At 42.8% G+C, this 23,974-nt stretch overlaps 1 protein-coding gene across 1 annotated transcript in view; it reads left to right on the top strand.

The window, feature by feature from the left end:
- The first annotated feature begins 626 nt into the window (after nt 1–626).
- The window catches only part of LOC310631852 (unconventional myosin-X-like), a 116,236-nt gene continuing 92,888 nt past the window's right edge, over nt 627–23,974 (top strand). Inside the window, exon 1 of the mRNA XM_083348599.1 lies at nt 627–799. Within this exon, the coding sequence (XP_083204725.1) occupies nt 779–799 (21 nt within the window). The 5' untranslated portion in view covers nt 627–778. The remainder of the gene's footprint in view (nt 800–23,974) is intronic.

Here is a 23,974-nt window from a genome sequence, read left to right as displayed (position 1 = left end):
GCTTTTTTTCTCATTGAACGCTCAGAACGGAATTCCGGCACCTTTTTTGGATGGAACCTTGTAGGTTAGGCAAGGCGGGTTGTATGACACGTGTGAGTTCCGGCACCTTTTTCTTTTACCAAAAAAAAAAAAAAAGCCACTGGTTATTACAATTCGATTTGCACCGGCGAAACATCGAGGGATAACAAAAAAAGTTCAAAAGTTGCGAGGTCCTCAGCCTTCTGATCTCGACGCCCTGGAACGAATACAGCGCAGGGCCCGGACACAGTGCTTCTGAGCATGTACAGAGTGCTTTAGGATTAGAAAGAAGGGGCTGCTTTTTCTTCGTCCGGCTCTAAATTCTCGGAACCCCGGAGCTCGATCTTCAGCGAACCTCGGCGCGCTCCCTCGGCCGCGCCTTGAGGTGGGAAGAAGGCGAAGAAGGGACCACAGGCCGGCGTTCTCGCTGGAGAGAGAGAGAGAGAGAGAGAGAGAGAGAGAGAGAGAGAGAGAGAGAGAGAGACAGACCCCACCCAAAGGCTCTCCCGCCGTCCAATCAGACGCGGCTAAAGGCGGAGTCGGAACTGGGACCGGCCACTCGCTTGGCCCCGCTTGCGGGATGTCGGAGCTGCCTCTGAGCGCGCCCGGTCGGCTTTAGGAGGTTTTCTCGTTGTTGCTCCAGACCGGCTGAAGCCCTGCCAAGCGGACGCCCATGCGATAGAATCGCGCCTGCTTTTCGGCTCGGCGGGAAAGCCTCTCCTCCTCCTCCTCTTCCTCCCGGCAAGCGCCTCCAAAGCAGATGGACCCTCAGCTGCAGGAGGTAAGAGCGCGCCGGGGGTGGGGTGGGGGGAGTCTTGACTGCTGTCTCGCCATCTCCGAGCCGTTCAGTCTCTGGGCGCTGAGATTTTTCCTCTTCCTCGCCCTTTTTTTTTTCCGGGGAGGGGGTCTGGCGGAGAAAAGGCCCGAGTTCTCTTTTGACCCGGCCAGAGGTGGCTTTGCTAAGCCAAGGAGAGAGGGGCCGTTCTCCTGCCGGACTTTGATGCCCTCCCACCCCCGACAGCCTGCTGGATTCGATCGCACCTCAAGGGCTGAGTAAAGGTGGCCAAGGAGTCCAGGTTGGCGTCCCAGGCTGGTACGGGGGGGGGGGCTTCTTCCATTTGAGACGGAGGTCTGCCAGCTGACATTGTCAGGGGGGGGGCAGTCGACTTTGCCTATCGGAGATGGAGAATAGGCGCCTTGCTTTCACCTCCCTTCTTTGGCCGACGTGTCCCGGTTCCTTTGCACCCTAGGCAGAAGGAGACATCAGTCTGCCTTTGGGAAGAAAAAGGAAATCAGCCCAGAGCCCCGTTGCAGAAGAGGGAAGAACAACACGTAGTCAAAGAGTATAGCTGGGTTGTGCTGCCAGCCCTTAAAAGAAAGGCTAAAAGGACCTTCCCTTCCCAAGGCAATCTAAATAGCTTGGATGACAATTGCCAAACATCCCTGATAGCAGTGACCAATTGAGGCTGATAGATCAGGGGTTGGAAAAGACTGCTGCAAAAGCTGAACACTTGGATTACAAATGATGCCTGATTACATGTACATATATCAGGACTATAGCAGAAAACTGCTCGCTCTGGTTGAAGAGAGTAATGAAATTCTATGCTGGCAGGTCTAGGCCTAAAGAGTGGACTAGTATAATGTGTGAATCCTATGTGTGAATCATTTAGCCGAAGAAGTCACAGCTTCCGCCTAGGGCTTAACTCTAGGAGGGATTGAAAGGCATTTTATTGCCACAGTTAACCATCAGTATACAATTTGCTTCAGGCTAGAGCCTTTCTCCCTTCTGCCAGTATGCTTAGCCTGCTTTTAATAGGGAACATGCTTCTCTAGTTATGACAAAGATGGCTTTGAACCTTGAGTTGCTTGCTGGTACTTCCTGGCGACTTCATGGTCCTTTCCTGCATCTGTGCATGTTGGCTGATTTTACTGTGCAGATTTTTGCCTTTTGCTAGGTATGTAAAAGCTGCATCTACTTCTGTGTATGGAGGAGGCAAAAAAGAACCAGCCAGCAAGAGTAATTCCTTGATTCAAAGTGACTGTTGCACACTCATCTTTCCTTCTTCCGCAATTAGTGACTTTCAATTTTATGCCAGAGACCTTACCCATTTTAAAGATGTGTGGACTTCAAATCCCAAAATTCCCCAGCCAGCATGTGGAAGTTTATACATATTAAAATGGCCAGGGTTGGAAAACACTGTTCTCCGGCATCCTTGGAACCATGGAAGCCATGCCACAAACTGTTTTGTGCTTTTTAGACTTATTTCTGTGGCTTCTGAACTAAGATGTTTGGCCAGGCACCCTTGAGTACAGGCTAAAGTTGCCTTCCTCAGTCTGATGACTTTAGTTCTGATGGAAATGGTAACCTCAGAGTTGGGGGGCCAAGGTTTACCAGGATTGGGAAAGGCTAGATGCTTCTACTGCTGTGCAGCTTCTTAATTGGCTTCATGCTCCATGTATCCTGATGCTCATTTAACTTTTGTGGTCTGCCTGAAGCCATTTTCTCCAAAGCTTTGACTTGGTTGATTAATTCAATCTACATATTCCCAAAGCTGCAGCCAAGTGCTTAACTTATACAACAAGGTCTATCTGTAGGACTTCTTTGTGTCTCTTGATCCTAGCCCCAAAGCTGTCCACAGTAAAACAAAGAGTTGGTGGTAACCTTGTTGTGATTATGAGGCAGGATAGTGCAGTCTTTGTTTATTGGCGTTCACCTTCCACGGAACAATAGTAGGTCCCTGGGCAATATAATAAATGTATAAATGTAGTTCTTTCTTCTTCCACGAAAAGGAAGGGGCCCAGCTGCTTTATCCAAGCCAGATGACTTTCTAAGGGAAGAGCTGATGGGTTTGGAGGCCTCTTTGGTCTTTGGTTCCTCTTGATTAATCCTGAGGGGTTCCCATCTTGGTTCCTTTCTCAGCCATTAAGCTAAGTGTATGAGCTGCCTGTGCATTAGTGGAACAGGAGCAGATAATGAGTTTAAGAGGTTACTTTTTGTCCAGTCTCTCTTGGTTTACTTTATCCAAGCATCTGCTTGATTTTATGGAGTCTACCTCCCCAACCTCACCCAACAGGCTGTGTCTGTTGTTGCCTCCCCCAGATTCTCTTCCTGAAAAATGTAATTAGGAGCTGCTATATTCTTTTAACTGATTAACCTAATCTGTGCAGGTCATCTGGTGCCTGACTGTAATTGTAGGAAGACTTGATTTGCACGAGAGCATCTTCACCCTGGCTTCTTTTTCAATAGCTACCATAGCTACTTGGGAAAAGGTTGGAAATACTGATTGGTAATAGCAGGAGCAGCCCAGCCTCACAACTGGCTTCTACTGTTTTATATCCAAGATAAGTTTTTTTTAACCTTGATAGTTAATGAATACAGGTAGTCCTCAACTTACGACCACAATTGAGTCCAAAATTTATGTTGCTAGGTGAGACGTTTGTTAACTGAGTTTTGCCCCATTTTACAACCTTTCTTGCCACAGTTGTCAAGTGAATCAGTGCAGTTGTTAAGTTAGTATAACCTGGTTGTTAAGTGAATCTGGCTTCCCCATTGGCTTTCCTTGTCAGAAGGTTGCAAAAGGTGATCGCATGACCCAGGGACACTGCAACAGTCATAAATATTGCAAGTATCCTAATTTTGATCATGTGACCATGGGGATGCTGCAACGGTTGCAAGTGTGAAAAACAGTCATAAGTCATTTTTATCAGTGCAGTTGTAACTTTGAACAGTCACTAAATGAACTGTTGCAAGTTGAGGACTATCTGTATATCCTTTTCCTTCTCTCTTTGTCTATGTGGAACAGACCCTAGCTATTTTACACATTCAGTGACTGAACCAGGACTTTCTTGTAACCTACACACTTGATTTTTGTGACAGCTTCTTTCTTTGGATTAACTCCTGATTGAGAAGTGTAGGGTCCAATAGGTGGAATATCTGAAAGGAAGCAGCAGTCTAGGTCAAATCGGCAAGAGTATCTGCTGCATATCTTTTAGCCTGATGCATTTTGCTATGCCAAAGAGCAGTAGATTTCATTTCTCTACTCTGATCTTCCCTGCTCTGTGCCTCAGCTGGTCCCTGGAGTGCCAGAGTATCATATGTGAGGCTATACTGTATATCATTTTGCCATGTCTTTCATCTCATTGTAAGGCATGATGATGGCCACCAATTTATACCTTTTAAAAAGGGAGGGGCAAATGTACTGAATCCAGAATATTAATGTATGAAGTACATGATTGCTGGTTGAGTGTAGAAAGGCATCCTGGGCATTATGATTTTTATTGTTAAACCTTTATTATTTTATATTTCTTAGCTTAGTCATTTTGCTACTGTACAACATATTATCGGACTAAATCCTAGCATAAATCAAGACAGGTAACCAATGGCTTAACTTGGTACGTTTTAAATAAATGGCATTTTTATTGAATAAAAAGCCCAAATTGCCAACAGAAATACCTATAAAAAACCCCATATAAACAAAAACAATAATGGAAAATTTAAACAGAAGGAAAAACTAAGGCCAATAAGAAGCAAAGTATAAGAGACAAAGAAAATCACCGTCTAAAATCAATTGTATTTTTAAAAATTAATATGGCCAACCATTAACAAACATTCTTTAATTTGTAGAGTTTACTATGGTGCTGAAGATCAAGGGATGAAATGGCAAATCTTTCGAGGGATGGAGGTTCCAAAGTCTTTTGTGTTCAGTGGCTGAAAAGAGTCCATTCCATATCTTCCCTTGCAGCTAAGCCTCAGCTAAGATTGCAGAGAACAGATAGATTCAAAAAGGGAAGGTTGGGGTTAATAATATAAGTTCCAATGAGAACATTTATAGGGTGGTAAGATAAGCATAGGCACGCAGTGGCTCAGTGGGTTAGGACGCTGAGCTTGTCGATCAGAAGGTCAGCAGTTTGGCAGGTCGAATCCCGAGTGCCACATAACAGAGTGAGCGCCTGTTACTCGTCCCAGCTTCTGCCAACCTAGCAGTTCGAAAGCATGTAAAAATGCAAGTAGAAAAATAGGGACCACTACGGTAGGAAGGTAACAGTGTTCTGTGCGCCTTTGGCATCTAGTCATGCCGGCCACATGACCATGGAGACGTCCTCAGACAAACGCTGACTCTTCGGCTTTGAAACTGAGATGAGCACCGGCCCCTAGAGTCGGAAACGACTAGCACGCATGTGCGGGGGAACCTTTACCTTTACCTTTTTTTAAGATAAGCATGTTGTAATGAATGGGCAGAATAGAACCAACGGATGTTGCATTCTGATTAAAATTGGACTGGGAATGATAAGACCAGATTTAAGTCCCACCTGACCATAGAACTCAGTGGGTGACTTTGGGCCAGTTATGATCAATTGGGTATAGCAGAGAGTAGCATCTAGCCAACTATGGTTTAACATCAAAAGGCAAAGCAAGGTTGAATCTAGTTAGTACTTGGAGAAGAGACTGAAGGTTAGACAAGAAAGTCAAAAAAGCATCCAGGAATGGCAAGCTACTTCCATATTGTTAAAAAAAATCACTCTGAATTGAGTTTGACTTGAAATAATCTTCACATTTTACATTTATTTTCTAGCAACCCGAGTTTTCTCACAGTCATTGATATGAAAATAACATTAGAGGAGAATAACCCCCAGCCCGTGTGGGTATCCTTTAAACTCTCATAGTCAAAACAAGTATAATGGATTAATCAGAAATACACTTGGTGTAGTGGCTAAGATATTGTACCAGGCTAGAAATTGGGAGACCATGAGTTCTAATCCAGCCTTAGGAACAAAACCAAGTGGGTGACCTTGGGCCACTCATCCCTCTGGACATGGAGCTATTCTAGTTATTCCACTGTTAGTTGGCTCTTCTTTTATTGCTCAGCATTGTGGTGATGGTGGCAGTTATTGTTATTGCAGAATGCATCCTTGGCTTCAAGTAGCAGATCATTGCTGTGTTTAAAAACATTGCATAAAAACAAGCTCATTCATTTGAAAGGGCATCCCTATGGGGAGTAGTGGCACCGTGCCCATTGTGCCAGCTTCTTGATTACCTCAGCGTATGCTGCAGGCAGGCTGCCCTGCTCTCGGGGGACTCTTGCCAGCGGTCTTGGGCAATTCCAGGTTGAAATTGAGAACAAATTTTAGAAAGCTCTTCTATTTTATTTGTGTATTTTTTTTAGCTCTCTTTAGAAGCTACATAGTCTGCAGGGACCAAGGGGTGAAATTGAGCTTTGGCTTCTTGCTAGATGTGGCCAATCCCACTCAACCAGAGAGAAGTGGCGTGTGGGGAGGAAGGGAGTTTTAATTCTAGGGAAGGCAAACATTTGCTTATATTAAGAACAATAACTCCCCTAGAGAAAGAAAGTGAAAGAGAGAGAGAATGAGTGAGAGGCAAGTGGGAAAAGCGAATGGGAGGTCCAAGGGAACTGGACCAATGATTTTGCTTTGTCTCCTGTAATCAAGAAGTGAGTGAAACAGCCTCTTGGTTTTTTTATGTCGTTGTTTTTGGGAGATAAACAGAGATGTTTGAGTCAAGCTCTGAGAAATGCCTTTCTCTAGACTAGTTGCATCTGCAGCAGACTCCTAGTTTCCTTTCCAGTGGGTAACCCTAGGGCTGATGGTTGCCCTGGCAAGCATAATTTTTTCCATGTCAATCCTTTTTGTTAGGTTATAATGTAAAATACAAAATACAAAAGCAAATAATAGGAAAAATAGGGGAGGGAAAACGAAAGAGAAAAGTGTAGAGAAGAAGGGAAAAAGAAAGAAAAGGCATTGACTTGCAACTCCCTTTGGTGCGGTAGAATAAGAAGTAACATCGAACCTCAACTTTTTACTTTTACGTAATAGTGTAAAAGAGCCATTTCTATAACAACAGATCTATCTAATCCGTAAAACCCCAAACCAAAGTTTCATTTATTTATTTTTCCACCTCAAGCACAAAGTCCAGAAGCGGTTTCCAAGTAGAAACAAAAGTACTTGTGTTTTTTTCTTTTATCAAAGCAATCAATTTAGCCATCTCTGCTAACTCCCTCATCCATTGTGGGGATTGAAGCATCCTTCCATTTTTGTGCATAAAGTAATCTTCTGCAAGCATAATCTTTTCCATGGCTTCTTAACTTCAAGCAAATCTTCCTGCATAAGGATTGCATATCGTGATGCTAATATTTCTGCCTTTTCTGTGATATGCTGCATTGTCTGATAGCTTTCAGGAAACTGAGCAAGTGAGGAATAGGGCTTTGGTAATACTACATATGTATGTACAGTATATATATATATATATATATATATATATATATACATATATATATATATATATATATATATATATGGGTGGCTCAGTGGGTTAGGACACTGAGCTTGTCGATCAGAAGGTCGGCAGTTTGGCGGGTCGAATCCCGAGTGCCGTGTGGCAGAGTGAGCGCCTGTTACTCGTCCCAGCTTCTGCCAACCTAGCAGTTCGAAAGCACGTAAAAATGCAAGTAGAAAAATAGGGACCACTGCGGTGGGAAGGTAACAGCGTTCCGTGCACCTTTGGCGTCTAGTCATGCCGGCCACATGACCACAGAGTCGTCCTCGGACAAGCGCTGGCTCTTCGGCTTTGAAACGGAGATGAGCACTGGCCCCTAGAGTCGGAAACGACTAGCATGCATGTGCGAGGGAACCTTTACCTTTACCTTTACCTTTAGGGGTGGCCCTAGCAGGCGCAGAGTCTCAGTCAAACCAAATTGAAGATTGCTGTCATTTAGGGTGAAAGTTCATTCTCTGAGCGTGTGGGTTGGTTTCTGAATGTTTCATTACGAGGCTAGGTAATATCTTCAGCATTTAAACTCCAGTGAAGATATTACCCAGCCTGGCAACGAAACGTTCGGAAACCAATCCACACGCTCGGAGAATGAGCCTTCACCCTCATCCTACACCCAAGCTACAGATATTTGCCACTATTGCTGTCATTTTTAGGAACCAGGTTTATTGTGCTTGGATTTGTCTGCTCTCCCAGTGGTTTGAGCCCTGCTGAACTGACTTCCTTTATGTGCAGTCTGAAGAATGAATGGTGGCCTATTTTCAAAGATTTGGTTTTTGGGTGGAAGACAATGGAGTCTCAGGCATCCTTTCTCTTGACTCATTTAGTTCATAATGCTGCCATTCTAGGGTGATCTGTAAAGTTCCATGTAAAGAGCTGGAAGATGATGTTTACAAATGGTGGTCCATAATTGGTCAGGTAAATTACGAATTGCCCTGCCAGATATGGAAGTGGTTATGGTCTGTGTGAAAATCTATTGTTACCATAGTCTCTGGATTCTGCAGGATGTGAGTGACTTAGCTGATGAATCCAAATGATAATAAATAGGTTGTTTTTTCTAACAACTGACTCAGGTAGACTGTGATCTGCACCCATTGTCTTTGTAGTTGTATACCACTGTTTCACAATGAGACCTGGTTCTCTCATCCCATTTATTGCATTGTTTAAGATAGTCTTCATTAAGAGAAAAGAGAGTGGCCGGTCTAAGTTCTCCCAAGTAACTTTCCAAATGAGGGCAGTCTGGGCAAATCGGAAAGAATTTCAGCTACATACAAGACAGGGAAGCATTGGAATGGAGAAGCAAGATAAATTTCTGATGGAGAAAGTTGTAATCAGTATCTGATCAGACTGCATAAATATTATATTTCTAGCCCCTTCATGGATTACTGCCTTGTCGTGGCGAAAGGGCTTGCGTAATTCAATGAAGCTATGAGCTATGCCGTGCAGGGCCAACCAAGACGGACAGGTCATAGCAGAGAGTTCTGACAAAACGTGATCCACTGGAGAAGGAAATGGCAACCCACTCCAGTATCTTTGCCATGAAAACCCTATGGACAGTACCAAAAGGCAAAACGATATGACGCTGGAAGATGAGCCCCTCAGGTTGGAAGGCGTCCAATATGCTACTGGGGAAGAGCAGAGGGCTAGTACTAGTAGCGCCAGAAAGAATGAAGCGACTGGGCCAAAGCCGAAAGGACGCTCAGCTGTGGATGTGTCTGGTGGTGAAAGGAAAGTCCGATGCTGTAAAGATTTTGTCTCCATAGGAACCTGGAATGTAAGATCCATGAATCAAGGCAAGCTGGACGTGGTCAAACAAGAGATGACAAGACTGAACATTGACATCTTAGGTATCAGCGAACTAAAATGGACAGGAATAGGTGAATTTAATTCAGATGACCATCAGGTATACTACTGCGGGCAAGAATCCCTCAGAAGAAATGGAGTAGCCTTCATAGTCAATAAAAGAGTAGGAAAAGCAATACTGGGATACAATCCTCAAAATGACAGAATGATCTCAGTTCGAATCCAAGGCAAACCATTCAATATCACAGTAGTCCAAGTCTATGCCCCAACCACCAGTGCTCAAGAGGATGAAATTGACCAGTTCTATGAAGTCCTACAGCACCTTATAGAACTAACACCAAAAACTGATGTTCTTATCATCATGGGGGATTGGAATGCTAAAGTAGGAAGCCAAAAGATAACTGGAATAACAGGCAAGTTTGGCCTTGGAGTGCAAAATGAAGCAGGGCACAGGCTGATAGAATTCTGTCAAGAGAATACGATGGTCATAGCAAACACTCTTTTCCAACAACCCAAGAGACGGCTCTACACATGGACATCACCAGATGGTCAACACAGAAATCAGATTGACTATATGCTCTGCAGCCAAAGATGGAGAAGCTCTATACAGTCAGTAAAAACAAGACCAGGAGCTGACTGTGGCTCAGACCATGAGCTTCTCCTTGCAAAGTTTAGGCTTAAACTGAAGAAAGTAGGGAAAAGCACTAGGCCACTCAGGTATGAATTAAATCATATCCCTGTTGAATATACAGTAGAGGTGACAAATAGATTTAAGGAATTAGATCTGATAGACAGAGTGCCTGAAGAACTATGGACAGAGGTTCGCGACAGGTAGCAACAGGTAGCAACAGGTAGCAACAGGTTCGCGACAGGTACAACAGGTAGCAACCAAAACCATCCCAAAGAAAAAGAAATGCAAGAAAGCAAAATGGCTGTCTGAGGAAGCTTTGCAAATAGCTGAGGAAAGGAGGGAAGCAAAAGGCAAGGGAGAAAAAGAAAGATATGCCCAATTGAATGCAGAATTCCAGAAAATAGCTAGAAGAGATAAGAATGCCTTCTTAAATGAACAGTGCAAAGAAATAGAAGAAAACAATAGAATAGGGAGGACCAGAGATCTTTTCAAGAAAATTGGAGAAATGAAGGGAACGTTTAATGCAAAAATGGGCATGATAAAGGACCAAAATGGCAGGGACCTAACAGAAGCAGAAGAGATTAAGAAGAGGTGGCAAAATTACACAGAAGAACTATACAAGAATGAGCTTAACGTCCCTGATAATCACAATGAGGTTGTCACTGACCTCGAGCCAGACATCCTAGAATGTGAAGTGAAGTGGGCCTTAGAAAAGCTGAGCAACAACAAAGCTAGTGGAGGTGACAGTATTCCAGCTGAGCTATTCAAAATCTTAAAAGACAATGCAGTAAAAGTGCTACACTCAATTTGCCAGCAAAAATGGAAAACTCAACAGTGGCCACAGGATTGGAAAAGATCAGTTTACATTCCAATTCCAAAGAAAGGCAGTGCCAAAGAATGTTCAAACTATCGCACCATTGCACTCATTTCTCATGCTAGTAAAGTCATGCTTAAAATCCTACAAGCTAGACTTCAGCAGTATGTGGATCGAGAACTACCAGAAGTGCAGGCAGGATTTCGAAGAGGCAGAGGAACTAGAGATCAAATTGCCAACATACGCTGGATCATGGAGAAAGCTAGGGAGTTCCAGAAAAACATCTACTTCTGCTTCATTGACTATGCTAAAGCCTTTGATTGTGTGGATCATAACAAACTGTGGCAAGTTCTTAAAGAGATGGGAGTACCAGACCATCTTATTTGTCTCTTGAGAAACCTATATGTGGGTCAAGAAGCAACAGTGAGAACTGGACACAGAACCACTGATTGGTTCAAAATTGGGAAAGGAGTCCGGCAAGGCTGTATACTGTCGCCCTGCCTATTTAACTTATATGCAGAGCACATCATGAGAAAGGCAGGGCTAGATGAATCAAAAGTTGGAATTAAGATTGCCGGAAGAAATATCAACAACCTAAGATACGCAGATGATACCACTCTAATGGCAGAAAGTGAAGAAGAACTAAAGAGCCTCTTGTTGCAGGTGAAGAAGGAGAGTGCAAAACTTGGGTTGAAACTTAACATTAAGAAAACCAAGATCATGGCATCTGGCCCTCTCAATTCCTGGCAAATAGATGGGGAAGAAATGGAGGTAGTGACAGATTTTATTTTCCTGGGCTCCAAGATCACTGCAGATGGGGACTGTAGCCAAGAAATTAAAAGACGCTTGCTCCTGGGGAGGAAAGCCATGGCAAATCTAGACAGCACACTAAAAAGCAGAGACATCACCCTGTCAACAAAATTGCGTATAGTCAAGGCTATGGTCTTCCCAGTTGCAATGTATGGCAGTGAAAGTTGGACCATAAGAAAGGCTGAGTGCCAAAGAATTGAGGCCTTTGAACTGTGGTGCTGGAGAAGACTCCTGCGAGTCCCTTGGATTGCAAGGCGATCAAACCGGTCAGTCCTAGAGGAGATCAATCCTGACTGCTCTTTAGAAGGCCAGATCCTGAAGCTAAAACTCAAATACTTTGGCCACCTAATGAGAAGGAAGGACTCACTGGAGAAGAGCATAATGCTGGGAAAGATCGAGGGCAATAGAAGAAGGGGACGACAGAGAATGAGGTGGCTGGATGGAGTCACTGAAGCAGTAGGCGTGAGCTTAAATGGACTCCAGAAGATGGTAGAGGACAGGAAGGCCTGGAGGAATGTTGTCCATAGGGTTGCGATGGGTCGGACACGACTTTGCAGCTAACAACAACAACAGCCCTCTCTCTCCCCAGTACCCATTTTTGACCCACACCCTATCTTGGGTGGTAGGGATGGTTGTTGTTTTTCTCACAGAGGGTTGGAGTCTAATCGTTTCCTGGTAACTTTAAATATCCAAAGATTTAATTTAATTTAATTTAATTTAATTTAATTTAATTGGATTTATATACCGCCCTTTCCCGAAGGACTCAGGGCAGTTTACAGGGTAATTTAAAACAAGAAATACAAAAGTTAAAAACAATTAAAAATAATTACAACAGTCCCTGAAAAAAGTAAAAAAAAACCAATTAAAATTAAAATTAAAATTCTCAGCCTGGGCCAGAGAGCTCGAAGAGCCAGGTCTTCAGGTCCCGGCAGAATGAACGGAGTTCAGGAGCAGTCCTAAGCTCCACGGGCAGCTGGTTCCAGAGGGCAGGCGCACCCACTGAGAAGGCCCTCCCCCTGGGTGTTACCGGCCGGCAATCTTTTACCGGCGGCACTCTGAGAAGACCCTCCCTGTGGGAGCGCACTGGACGAAGGAAACTTGATTCTGGCAGCAGGTGTTCCCTCAGATATCCCAGACCCAAGCCATTTAGGGCTTTATACGTCATCACCAGCAACTTGAATCTCACTTGGAGGGCAACCGGAAGCCAATGCAGCTCACGGAGTAGAGGTGTTACATGGGAGTATCGGGAACCCCCCATCACAACTCGCACGGCCGTATTCTGCACCAGCTGAAGCCTCCGAGTGGTCCTCAAGGGCAGCCCCATGTAGAGAGCGTTGCAGTAGTCTAAATAGGAGGTCACGAGTGCATGAGTGACTGTGCATAGGGCATCTCGGTCCAGGTAGGGTCGCAACTGGCGCACCAGGCGAACCTGGGCAAAACCCCCCTGGTCACAGCTCCTATATGGTCTTCCAAAATTGAGCCGGGAGTCAAGGAGGACGCCCAAGTTGCGAGCCCTATCAACGGGGGGTAACACCTCACCCCCCATCGTTAAAGGTGGAATGGTCTGGTTAACCCGAGATGCCGATATGCACAGCCACTCAGTCTTGGCAGGATTGAGATGAAGCCTGTTTCTCCCCATCCAGACCTGGACCGCCTCCAGGCAACGGGACATCACGGCGAGGGCATCGCTAGGTTGGTTCGGGGTGGAAAGAAAAAGTTGGGTATCATCAGCGTACTGATGATACCCCACCCCGAAACCACGAATGATCTCACCCAGCGCCTTCATGTAGATGTTGAACAGGAGGGGCGAGAGAACCGACCCCTGAGGAACTCCACAAACAAGAGGCCTTGGGGTGGATCTCTGCCCTCCCGTCAACACCGACTGCGAGCGGCCCAGGAGATAGGAGGAGAACCACCGTAAAACGGTGGCTCCCACTCCCAATCCCCTGAGACGCCGCAGTAGGATACCATGGTTGATGGTATCAAAAGCCGCTGAGAGATCTAATAGGACTAGGACAGAGGAACAACCCCTGTCCCGAGCCCTCCAGAGATCATTCACCAGCGCGACCAATGCCGTCTCCGTGCTGTGTCCAGGCCTGAAACCCGATTGGTATGGGTCCAGATAATCAGTTTCCTCCAGGAACAGAGGAAGCTGATGCGCCACCACACTCTCAACAACCTTCGCCAAAAAGCAAAGGTTGGAGACTGGACGATAATTATTTAAAACAGCCGGGTCCAGGGCAGGCTTTTTGAGGAGGGGGTCTCACCATCGCCTCCTTCAAGGCGGCGGGGAAGACACCCTCCTTCAAAGAAGCAGTTATTACTGCCTGGAACCAGCCTCGTGTCTCCTCCCGGGCCGCATAAACCAGCCAGGAGGGGCACGGATCCAACAAACAGGTGGTGGAGCTCAGCCTCCTCATGATTCTGTCCACATCATCAGGGGAAACAGGATCGAACTCAGTCCAGATAACATGCTCAAGACCGTCCGATTCCTCCACGTCAGACTCCGTCCAGTCAGAGTCCAAGCCGGCCCGGATCTAAGCGATTTTGTCCGTCAGATGATGACTAAACTCCTCGGCCCGTCCCTGTAAGGGATCCTCCCTCACCTCCTTGTTGAGGAGGGAGCGAGTCACCCTAAACAGGGCGGCCGGGCGATTATCTGCGGACGCGATGAGGGCAGTGAAGTAGTTAGACTTCGCCGTCCTCATCGCCACAGGATAAGACCTTATAAAGGTTCTTAGCTGCAATCAGTCAGATTCAGATCGGCTGGACCTCCAACCGCTCTCTAGACCCCATCTGCCAGTTGAACTTGATCAACCTAGGGACCTCCAGTCTTAATCCAATAGTAACTATCAACTCCTTATGTTTATGGTTTTAGACCTTTAAGGATATTTAAAAGCCTACATATTTATTCTAAAAAGATGTTGGATTTAGTAGGCTATGAAAATGCAGCCCATTAAGATTCATTTATTAACCTTCTTTAAACAGCCTGGCTTACAGTGATGTGATACAATCACACCCTGGGAGAAATAACTTAAACTTCCAAGGGTAAAAATTGCTTATATAACTGCAGATGCTTCTATGGGTTGATGTCCTTTTTGGATGCAGTCATGTACAGAACGGTATTGTTCATCTGCAATGTTATATCTCTCTTGTCACCAAATACAGAAAAATAATCAGACATTGTCTCACATGCAAATTGTCTTCATCTGAGTCAGTTAATTTGTTCAGTGATGAGCTTACAGCCGATGAAGTAAACCAACCATTACAAATTCCTAGACACCATCTTTTTGTGTGTGTGTGTGTACAATGAGCCATTATAAACACACTTAACTATTTGGAAATAGATGTCTAACAAAGAAAAAAGAATCACTTCAAAAATGCAATGTAAAAATCTGGGAAATCATCTATTTGAAGTATATAAGTGAAGCATTATTACAGACATGTCAAACACAAGGCCTGGGGGCCGGATCCGGCCCGCGAAGTGGTTTCATGCGGCCCGTGAAGCCATCCTGGAAACAGTGAGGGAACGGCCCCCCACTGCCTTGGCCCTGGCCCAGAGACCCTCCTTCTGCCAGAGACCCTCAGATCTGTCCCACTCCTGCCCAGGCCCCCACAGGCACCCTTGATGCGAACGATGTGGAGCTGGCCACGCCCACCCAGTAGGCCATATGCACTCTAGCCACGCCCACCCAGTAGGCCATGCCCATCCTGGCCATACCCACGCGGCCCCCTGAGGGCAACCACCATGTTGATGCGGCCCTCAATGAAATTGAGTTTGACACCCCTGCATTATTACATGCACTATTTTCTGGGTACAGCTCTAAAGACAAATGTCGCATAGTTTAGATTTGCCCATGACAGAGTGCCCTAGTGCTGCTAATATCATGGGATAAAAGCTAAAGCATCCTATTTTAACACAGGCTTAGAAATTCTGGTGTATAACAACTTGGATATACACAAATGGCACTTTAGTTTAGAGAATAATTAATTAATAACTAGAAATTATAGGCAGCCCTTATTTAATGATCAAAATTGGGATTGGCAACTTGGTTATTAAGCAAAGCTGTCACTAGTATTCCTGGCCACATTTTCAGAAGTGGTTTGCTGTTGTCTCCTTCCTAGGGCTGATAAACACTGGCCCAAAATCACCCAGTTGGCTCTGTGCCCGAGGCAGGATTAGAACTGTAATTTCTCTGCTTCTAGTCCAGAAACTTAGCTACTTAGCCACAAGACCAAACTGGCACTCTCTGCCCCAAGTCCTTATTAAAATTAGTGGTCAGCCTAGAATCTAATTCCATCTTTCCAGTTCCATTCCCATCCCAATATTAGCTTTTTCCATCTTTCTTATTACGTCTATATTCCTGCCTTTTATTCAGAAGATAATAATAATAATAATAATAATAATAATAATAATAATAATAATAATAATAATAATAATAATAATAATAATAATAATAATAATAATAATTTTATTTGTATACCGCCCTTCTCCCAAAGGACTCAGGGCGGTGAACAGGGCAATAGTGCTTCCTCCTATTTTTTCTCTACCCCACCACAACTCTGTGTGATGAATTGGATTGAGATGGAAAGTCACTCAGTAAGTGTCCCTGGTTTAATATGGACTAGAATCTGAGTTCCCTAGCTAGCCCAATATCTTAATCACACATAATTCTTTTTATTTTACATTTTATAAGAATCACCGTTTGGATTTCATCAAGGTTGTTTTTGAATTGTAATCATGTCTTGTTCTAGTGTTTGACAATCCCTGGGATTGAAAGATGAATGAACTTTTTTTTATTTTCAGATGAGAGACAAACCAGGAACCTATTAAGTTGGCTTGATTTTTAGCTGTTCCATTTGCTGGAACAAATCACAAAACTCGGTTGAGGGATGGAATAACAGAAAGGATAGTGTGATGTTAAAATAACCAACACAAATCTGACAACAGACATTTATACCATTCAAACATGTTCCCTCCAGTTTTGATAACATAACTGTTTTGATCTATGGGGGATGAAAAAGGGAAGCAATTCAAAATTTACTTAATCTTCAGTAGGCCATATTGGCACATCTCCATACTATGAGCTCACAGTAGCTCAAAAATGTTACTCCCTATGGCAATTTATCTGAATCCTTGTTTCCTTACTAAATTGCGCCCTGTTAATAAGTATTAATGTATGGTTTGTTATGAAAATAACAGCTAAACAGTATAGTAACATAAACTTTATTTTATTGTATGTGAAGCATCCGAGATTGTCTTTGTGTTTTGATGAAAAGTTGAATACAGATGACTCTTGCCCAAGGTGATTCTTATATAAGACAATAGACACTGTTTCCTGGAGTTTCCCATGTATACCTTTTAATTATATTAAAAGATCAAGCCAAACAAGCTAGCCATTAAATTGCAAAAAAAAAAAGACCTTAAAGTTATCAGTTAACTCCATGAAAGCATGCCAAATTAAGATTGACCAGGGATAAAAAATCATTGATGTTTCTTAAATCCTACTCAGTATAATTTCTCTTTAATACTCTAGTAGTAATTGTTTTAGACATTCTTTCACTTATTGCAATCAAAAGCTAGCATTTAAACCTTGATTCTAAGTGGTATTCATAACTTGAGAGTTACTGTATCTGTCTGTTGTCTTATGTAAGAATCACCTTACTATGAGCTCACAGTAGCTCAAAAATGTGTTACTCCCTATGGCGTAACATATTTTTATGTTGATAGGATTTTTTAGGATTTTTTCCTGATCTGCTTTCCTGTAATTTCTACCTATTGTTTATAAACTTGACATCTGGAGTAATAGAGATAAATTCTGCTTCATCTTCTATATAACGACATACTGTATGTAAATTTCTTCTTAAAATATGATGCCAAGGAATGAATACACTACTCCAAAAATGGCCTAACAAATCAGAATAGAATTTTATTTTCAGTGATTGGACATAATAGTTATTTTAATACCATCCAACACCACACAAGCTTATTTTTGCTAAGTTTATGATCCACTAAAATACTTACAGTAGATCTCTCCTGAATGTCCTGCTTTCAAGTAACATTACCCTCATTCTATCTTGTATATCATTTTTTTAAATTTGTTTTTAATACTAAAAACAAGAGTTTGCATTCTAGTGCACTAGTTTGGGCATGATGTTCAAAGTTGTTAAGATTTCTTTTGAAAGTAGATTTGACTTGGGAAGCATGCATTTTTTGTGTCACCTGATTTTTGTGTCACCAGATGATTTAATAAGTAGCCTCTTTATAGCCTTATTCAGTTATATTTTAAAACCACTGAATAGTACAGGACACAAGACAGAGTCCTGCAGCATCCACTGGAGTCCTTCCTCCTGGTCATGACAGAGCAATTGTTGAAAATGACTGCTTTACTAGCTGCTGATTTATCTAAAAATACCAGGCACCAGTCCTTATTTTGCTCTTAATTTAGATATGCATTATTAGAGTCAAGATATAATATTCCCATATTCTACAAGAGTTCTCCTGGAATAAAAGAAATAAAATAGTCTGGCACTATTTGCTTAATCACTTAATCTGTTTGAAAATCTTACCTAACACTTTTTAGAGTACTTAAGAATTGAGCATTCTGGTTACCTTGCCCCACCCCCACCCCGATGCCATATTTATTTTAATGCCAGTTGCTACATTCATAGCTTATGAATATTTAAAGCAACTAAATGTTTTTTTTTACTCTCTACGTGAGTCAGGATTCTACTTTATCAAGGTTACATGGAAAGTAAGATTGCTTCAGGGCAGCTGGAAACCTGTAAGTGTCTGCAGCAACACACACAAATTTGATTGACTTTGGCAAGGAATGGAAGATATTCAGAGTTGAATGCTTTTGGATGGATAACAGTGTCTTAATGGGACTGCTGATAACAATTGGAGACAGGAATAAAATTCAAAATGACATTAATAATAACAGGGTGGAATTTAGCAGACAAATGCAAATTAAATGCTCAGGTATAGGACAGAGGATAATTAGCTTGCAGCAGTACTCGTGAAAAAGAATTTGGAATAGTAGTTAATTAAATTGCAACATAAGCCAGCAGGTTGCGTCAACAAAGTTATAGTGTCCAAATTATAGAAAAGAATAATTTGTATTTCTTTGTTTGTTTATTCTACCTTGACTAGCAAATCCGATTCTGGCCACCATACCTAAAAAGGATTCAGACAAGCTGGCAGGAAGAGAGGAGAGGAAAGTTGATCAAGGGAGTAAAACAGGGGACTTGACAGAATACTGCCAAAATCTAAAAGACACACAGAAGAAGGCCATGACCATTGCAGGATTAATTGCAGGAAGACAGATTCCAATTGAATTTCATAAATACATAAAGAAATAAATTATGAAATCATTTACTTCATAAATATATAAAAAAATCCTGAAAGTTAACCAGAGATTTTAAGGGCTTCTGTTCATTGGCTAAGATTCCTTAATTTGTTTTCTTACACTATGCAGATGGTTGAGTTTGATAACTTAAAATGATCCCCGTGATTCTCTAAAATTGCACTTACATGCTGCTAGAAACCATGAGCTTGGGAAAATCGTTAGCATTTTTTTCTATATTCGTACCACACTCCTGAACTACAATAGCTATTTCTATTCTAGTTCAGATACATTTTTTACAAGTACGACCAATGTTTTAAGACAAGGAATCAACAATCTGAAATGGGCAGAAGTAATCCTCAAGGGATCTGATTGAAACCCATTAGCACTTCTTTGCTTGCCTGCTAATAATAGGAGAAATAGTGCCAATGATGAGTAAATATACAGAGATATACACATATCCATCAGATAATTTTTGGAGGGTTGAGCAACGTTAAAAAGCACAGAAAGGGCTGAAAAATAGTATGCCAAAGAAATTAAAGGCAAGAAATAAGGAAATGTAGCTAAATTTAGGTAACACTAATACCGTTTACTACATCTTCATATCTTTATATTGCTGTAAACTATCCTTGTTTCCACTGCTTCTAGTTAGATATTGCTTTCTTTAGACTTTCCATCTCTCTTTGAGGATTGCATCAACTTTCTCCAACCACAAGTTTTTCTGCCTTTCCCTTAATCATGAACCGGTCACTCATCCTTCGTTTATTTGTTTTATAATTCAGTCCACATTCATATTCTGTATATCAGGACTTTTCAACCAGTGGTACGGGTACCACCTGTGGTATATTGGCACCAAGCAGGTGGTACGTGACCATCCTAGAAAAGTGGTAGCAGGGGAGGGGAATGAGCTGAACCGGTGGTAGCACCGCACAAGCCTGATCAAGAGATGGCTGGAGCTGCAGGGCTCAGCAGAAGCGCCAGGATCAATGCTCCTTCGGGACTGTCAGGGCTCAGCGGAAGTGCCAGGATCAGCGCCAGGCTCCAGCTGGAGCTCGGCACTGATCCTGGCACTTTTGCTGAGCCCAGAAGAAGCACCGATCAGCTGGAATGTTGCAGCATCTCCAGGGTCTTGTGATTTACATTCAGATGCTTGGCAACTGATTCATATTTATGACGGTCACAGTGTCCCAGGGTCATGTGAAGTGACCAAAACCTGCTGCAATCACCTAGCAGACGGAGGGAATAAAAACCAACCCTCCCACCCCACCCCCACTGCCAATCCTTAACAGAAATGCTCACAACAATGAAAACTTCGGACAGGAGGAAGAGCGCTGCCAGTGTGCAGGCAGGTGTCTTGCTCAGCTGTGGCTTGGGGGGCACTTTTTTCAGTGCCATTATAACTTCGAACAGTCACTAAGCGAACTGTTGTAAGTCGATGACTACCTGTACTTCATCACTTTTTTCCTTTTTTTTTTTTTGGTCATCAAGTTTTTGACACCTTGCTAGGCGACTGGTGGTACTCGGATGTTGCCATATCCTAAAAGTGGTACAATGGGTAAAAAGGTTGAAAAGCCCTGCTCTATCTGACAAAACCAACACAATGTATTTCTTTCATATTAGTCACTACCTTTCGAATTCAAACTACATCACCCATTGATTCTTGGCCCTACTTGTTGTACAATGGACAATTAGTATTACCACTTCATTCAATTAACTTTTATATTTCTCTTGATGTACCAATCTCTCACTTCCTTATAACAAAGATAATTGAAGCACACTTTTATACACAGCCACTTTTGTTTTTTTTCAACAGGATTCTTCATTAGAGTATATATTAACCACTCTTTGATATTAGCATTTGCATATCTTAAAATGTCTCCATCTGTTTTCCCATCATCCATAAACATTCTACCAAGATACCCAAATTAATCTAGTTTCTCATCATTTATGTGCAACTTGCAATTATCTTCATATTCCCTATCAAACATAATGATATTGGTATTTAACATAATATTCAGATCCATATTACTTATTACCTTATATCATCTCTGCAATAGTCAATGCAAATTATTTAGGCTCTCAGCCAACAATATGACATTGTCTCCATGCAAAAGTACATAAATGTTCATATCCATAACTGTCAGCCCCTGTAAAGTAGATCAGACCAGGGAATTGACTCTCCAGGAAGGGTAACGCTACAGATAGTCCTTCACTTACAACCACAAATAGGCCTGGAATCTCAGTTGTTTAGCATGTTGATTCTTAAGAAAGGTGCCACATGACCTCTTTGCTCAACAACCAAAATCTCAGCTCTCCCAGTTACAGTCATTACAGCTAGCAATAAAGCAAAGGTAAAGGAGTACCTGTGGATTTTATTCCACTAGCTGTAGCTGACTTGGGTGTGTGTGTGTGTGTGTGTGTGCTCATCTCTATTTTTTAGGCTGTTGAGCCAGAGCTGTTAGAAGACATCTCCATGGTCATCTGGCCAGCATAACACCATGCCACAGCGCAGAGTGTGTGGCAAAACACAGAACACTGTTAGCTTCCCACCAAATAAGGTAACAGCTTGCAGAGACGATTGTAAATGGCAATCACATGATCACGGGGCACTTGGCAACCAGTCATAAATGCAAGCAGCATATCTCCAGAATCACCACAAGTATTTTTTTATATAGGTAGCCCTCGATTTACAACCATACTAGAGCCCAAAATTTTTGTTGCTAAGCAAGACAGTTGTTAAGTGAGTTTTGCCCCATTATATGATCTTTCTTGCCACAGTTGTTAAGTGAATCCCTGCAGCTGTTAAGTTAGTAATATGGTTGTTAAGTGAATCTGGCTTCCCCATTGACTTTGCTTGTCAGAAGGTCACAAAAGGGGATCACACGACCCCGGGACACTGCGACCATCATAAATTTGAGTCAGTTGCCAGATGTAGGAGTTTTGATCATGTGACTGTGGGGATGCTGCAACGGTTGTAAGTGTGAAAAACATTCATTAGTCTCTTTTTTCAGTGCCATTGCACCTTTGAATGGTCACTAAATGAACTGTGGTAAGTCAAGGACTATTTGTACTTTGATCTCTTCTGTGCCAATCTCTTTTTGTAAGGCCCTCCCTGGAAATTGCCACGCCCTGGGTGTTTAAAAAGCAGCTTGGTTGCTGAGTGATAATGGGGATAAATGGCAGGATTCCTGGCAGAAGGTCACATTGGTGGGCAGTATTGTAAACTGTGTGTCAGTAGCAACATCTCAAATGTAGCACTGGCAGAAGAGGCAGACACTGGCTTCAGCACTCAAGCATGGTGGTGGTAAGCATAAGAGCTGGGCAGAGGAAATCAGTGGTGTAACTGGAATGTTGGTGTTGGAGGGATTTGCTGTGGAGAACATTGGAGGCTGGGCCAGGACATCGTAGCTGGCAACATAGGAGTATCGGCAGACATTGAAGACTAAACCAGAGTGCTGCAGCTGGCTGTGTGTTGCAGAGGCACTGGTGTAGCTGAGGAGCCAGCAGGAGCAAGATTAAGGAAACACTACTAAAAATGTAATAAAGACCATGACTCACGGTTATTTAAGGAGACCTTGGGAAGAGATGGTCTGATGGAAGGAGGCCTCTGGTGCTGATGCCCAGGCTTCACCAATGCACAACATCTATTTATTTATTTATTTATTTATTTATTTATTTATTTATTTATTTATTTATTTATTTATATTTATTTTATTACATTTATATACCGCCCTTTCCCGAAGGACTCAGGGCGGTTTACAGGGTGATTAAAAAACCAAGATACAAAAGTTAAAAACAAATTTAAAAAAAATTATATTTGTCCCTGCATAAATAAAACCCCAGTTAAAATTAAGATTAATCCTCAGCCTGGGCCAGAGAGCTCGAAGAGCCAGGTCTTCAGGTCCCGGCGGAATGAACGGAGGTCGGAGGCAGTCCTCAGCTCCACTGGCAGCTGGTTCCAAAGGGCAGGCGCCCCCACTGAGAAGGCCCTATCCCTGGGTGTCGTCCGCCGGCAATCTCTTACCGGTGGCACCCTGAGAAGACCCCCCCTGTGGGAGCGCACTGGACGAAGGGAACTTGATGCCGGCAGCAGGTGTTCCCTCAGATATCCCGGACCCAAGCCATTTAGGGCTTTATAGGTCATCACCAGCACCTTGAATCTCACCCGGAGGGCAACATATTGGCAAGATATTTGGAGACCCAGAAGACTGTCATTTTCCCATTGAAGCTCATGGCTCTGACTGTAACTGAAAGAGATGGAAAGGATGCAGCACCAGATCTGAAGAAGCAATCCAGAAAAAAAGAGGGCTGCTGAAATCTCCAATATTTCCATCCCATAGCAACCCCAAGAACAAGTGCCCAAGAAATTAAAAGGGTTGCAATAGAATACCAGCTGTGTACACAGGTGCCCTTGGGCTAGACTCTGAAGGCAGGATGAAATGGACTAATATTAGAAAGGATTGAGCTAAGGTAGAATATAGTATAAGATCAAAACTAAGATACATTCTAGGACAGGAAAGAGAATTATAAGGAGAAGGTCTAGTGTTCTAGGCACAGGTATGGGTTGAATATATTTACCCAAACAAAAGAGGTTGGAACCTCACAGTTGTATTAACGTATTTATTCTGATGAAATGATTGCAGTAAAAAGCCCCGGTTACAGGAATTGTGTGATCTTTTACCATTCCTCAAATCAAACCTAAAAGAGGAGCATGAGAGTTCCTTGTTTTACCCTCAGCGTTGAACCATTTGCTAAACATTCCATTTGTTCTCCATGCACTTTAATTCTATTATATTCTGTGCTTAACACAGCCAGGAGTGGACCTTCATGCTTATAGCAAGCAATAGCACTTAAACATATACTGCTTCACAGTGCTTTACAGCCCTCTCTAAGCAGTTTACAGAGCCAATATATTGATCTCAACAATCTGAGTCCTCATTTTACTGACCTCGGAAGGATAGTAAGCTGAGTCAATCTTGGGCTGGTGAGAATCGAATCCCTGGCAGTGAGCAGAATTATCCTGCAATACTGCCTTCTAACCACTGCACCACCAAAGTTCATTGATGCTTGTGAAACATTCCATAATTAAGCCTATTCATTTTAACATATACTTTATCTAAACCAGTAAACATGACACAAATATTCTTTCATTTATACATTTTTCAATGAGTGAAAATCTGGTCTTGCGCATGCCCACCCCAGCATAAAGGACACATTGCATTTTTCAAATTTACTCATTATCTCTTATGCTCTGCCAATACCTTTGC

The sequence above is a fragment of the Vipera ursinii genome, assembly GCF_947247035.1.
Source record: "Vipera ursinii genome assembly, chromosome: 1".
Lineage (NCBI taxonomy): Eukaryota > Metazoa > Chordata > Lepidosauria > Squamata > Viperidae > Vipera > Vipera ursinii.
The sequence above is the reverse complement of the archived record's forward strand: the minus strand, read 5'-3'. Positions and strand labels throughout refer to the sequence as shown.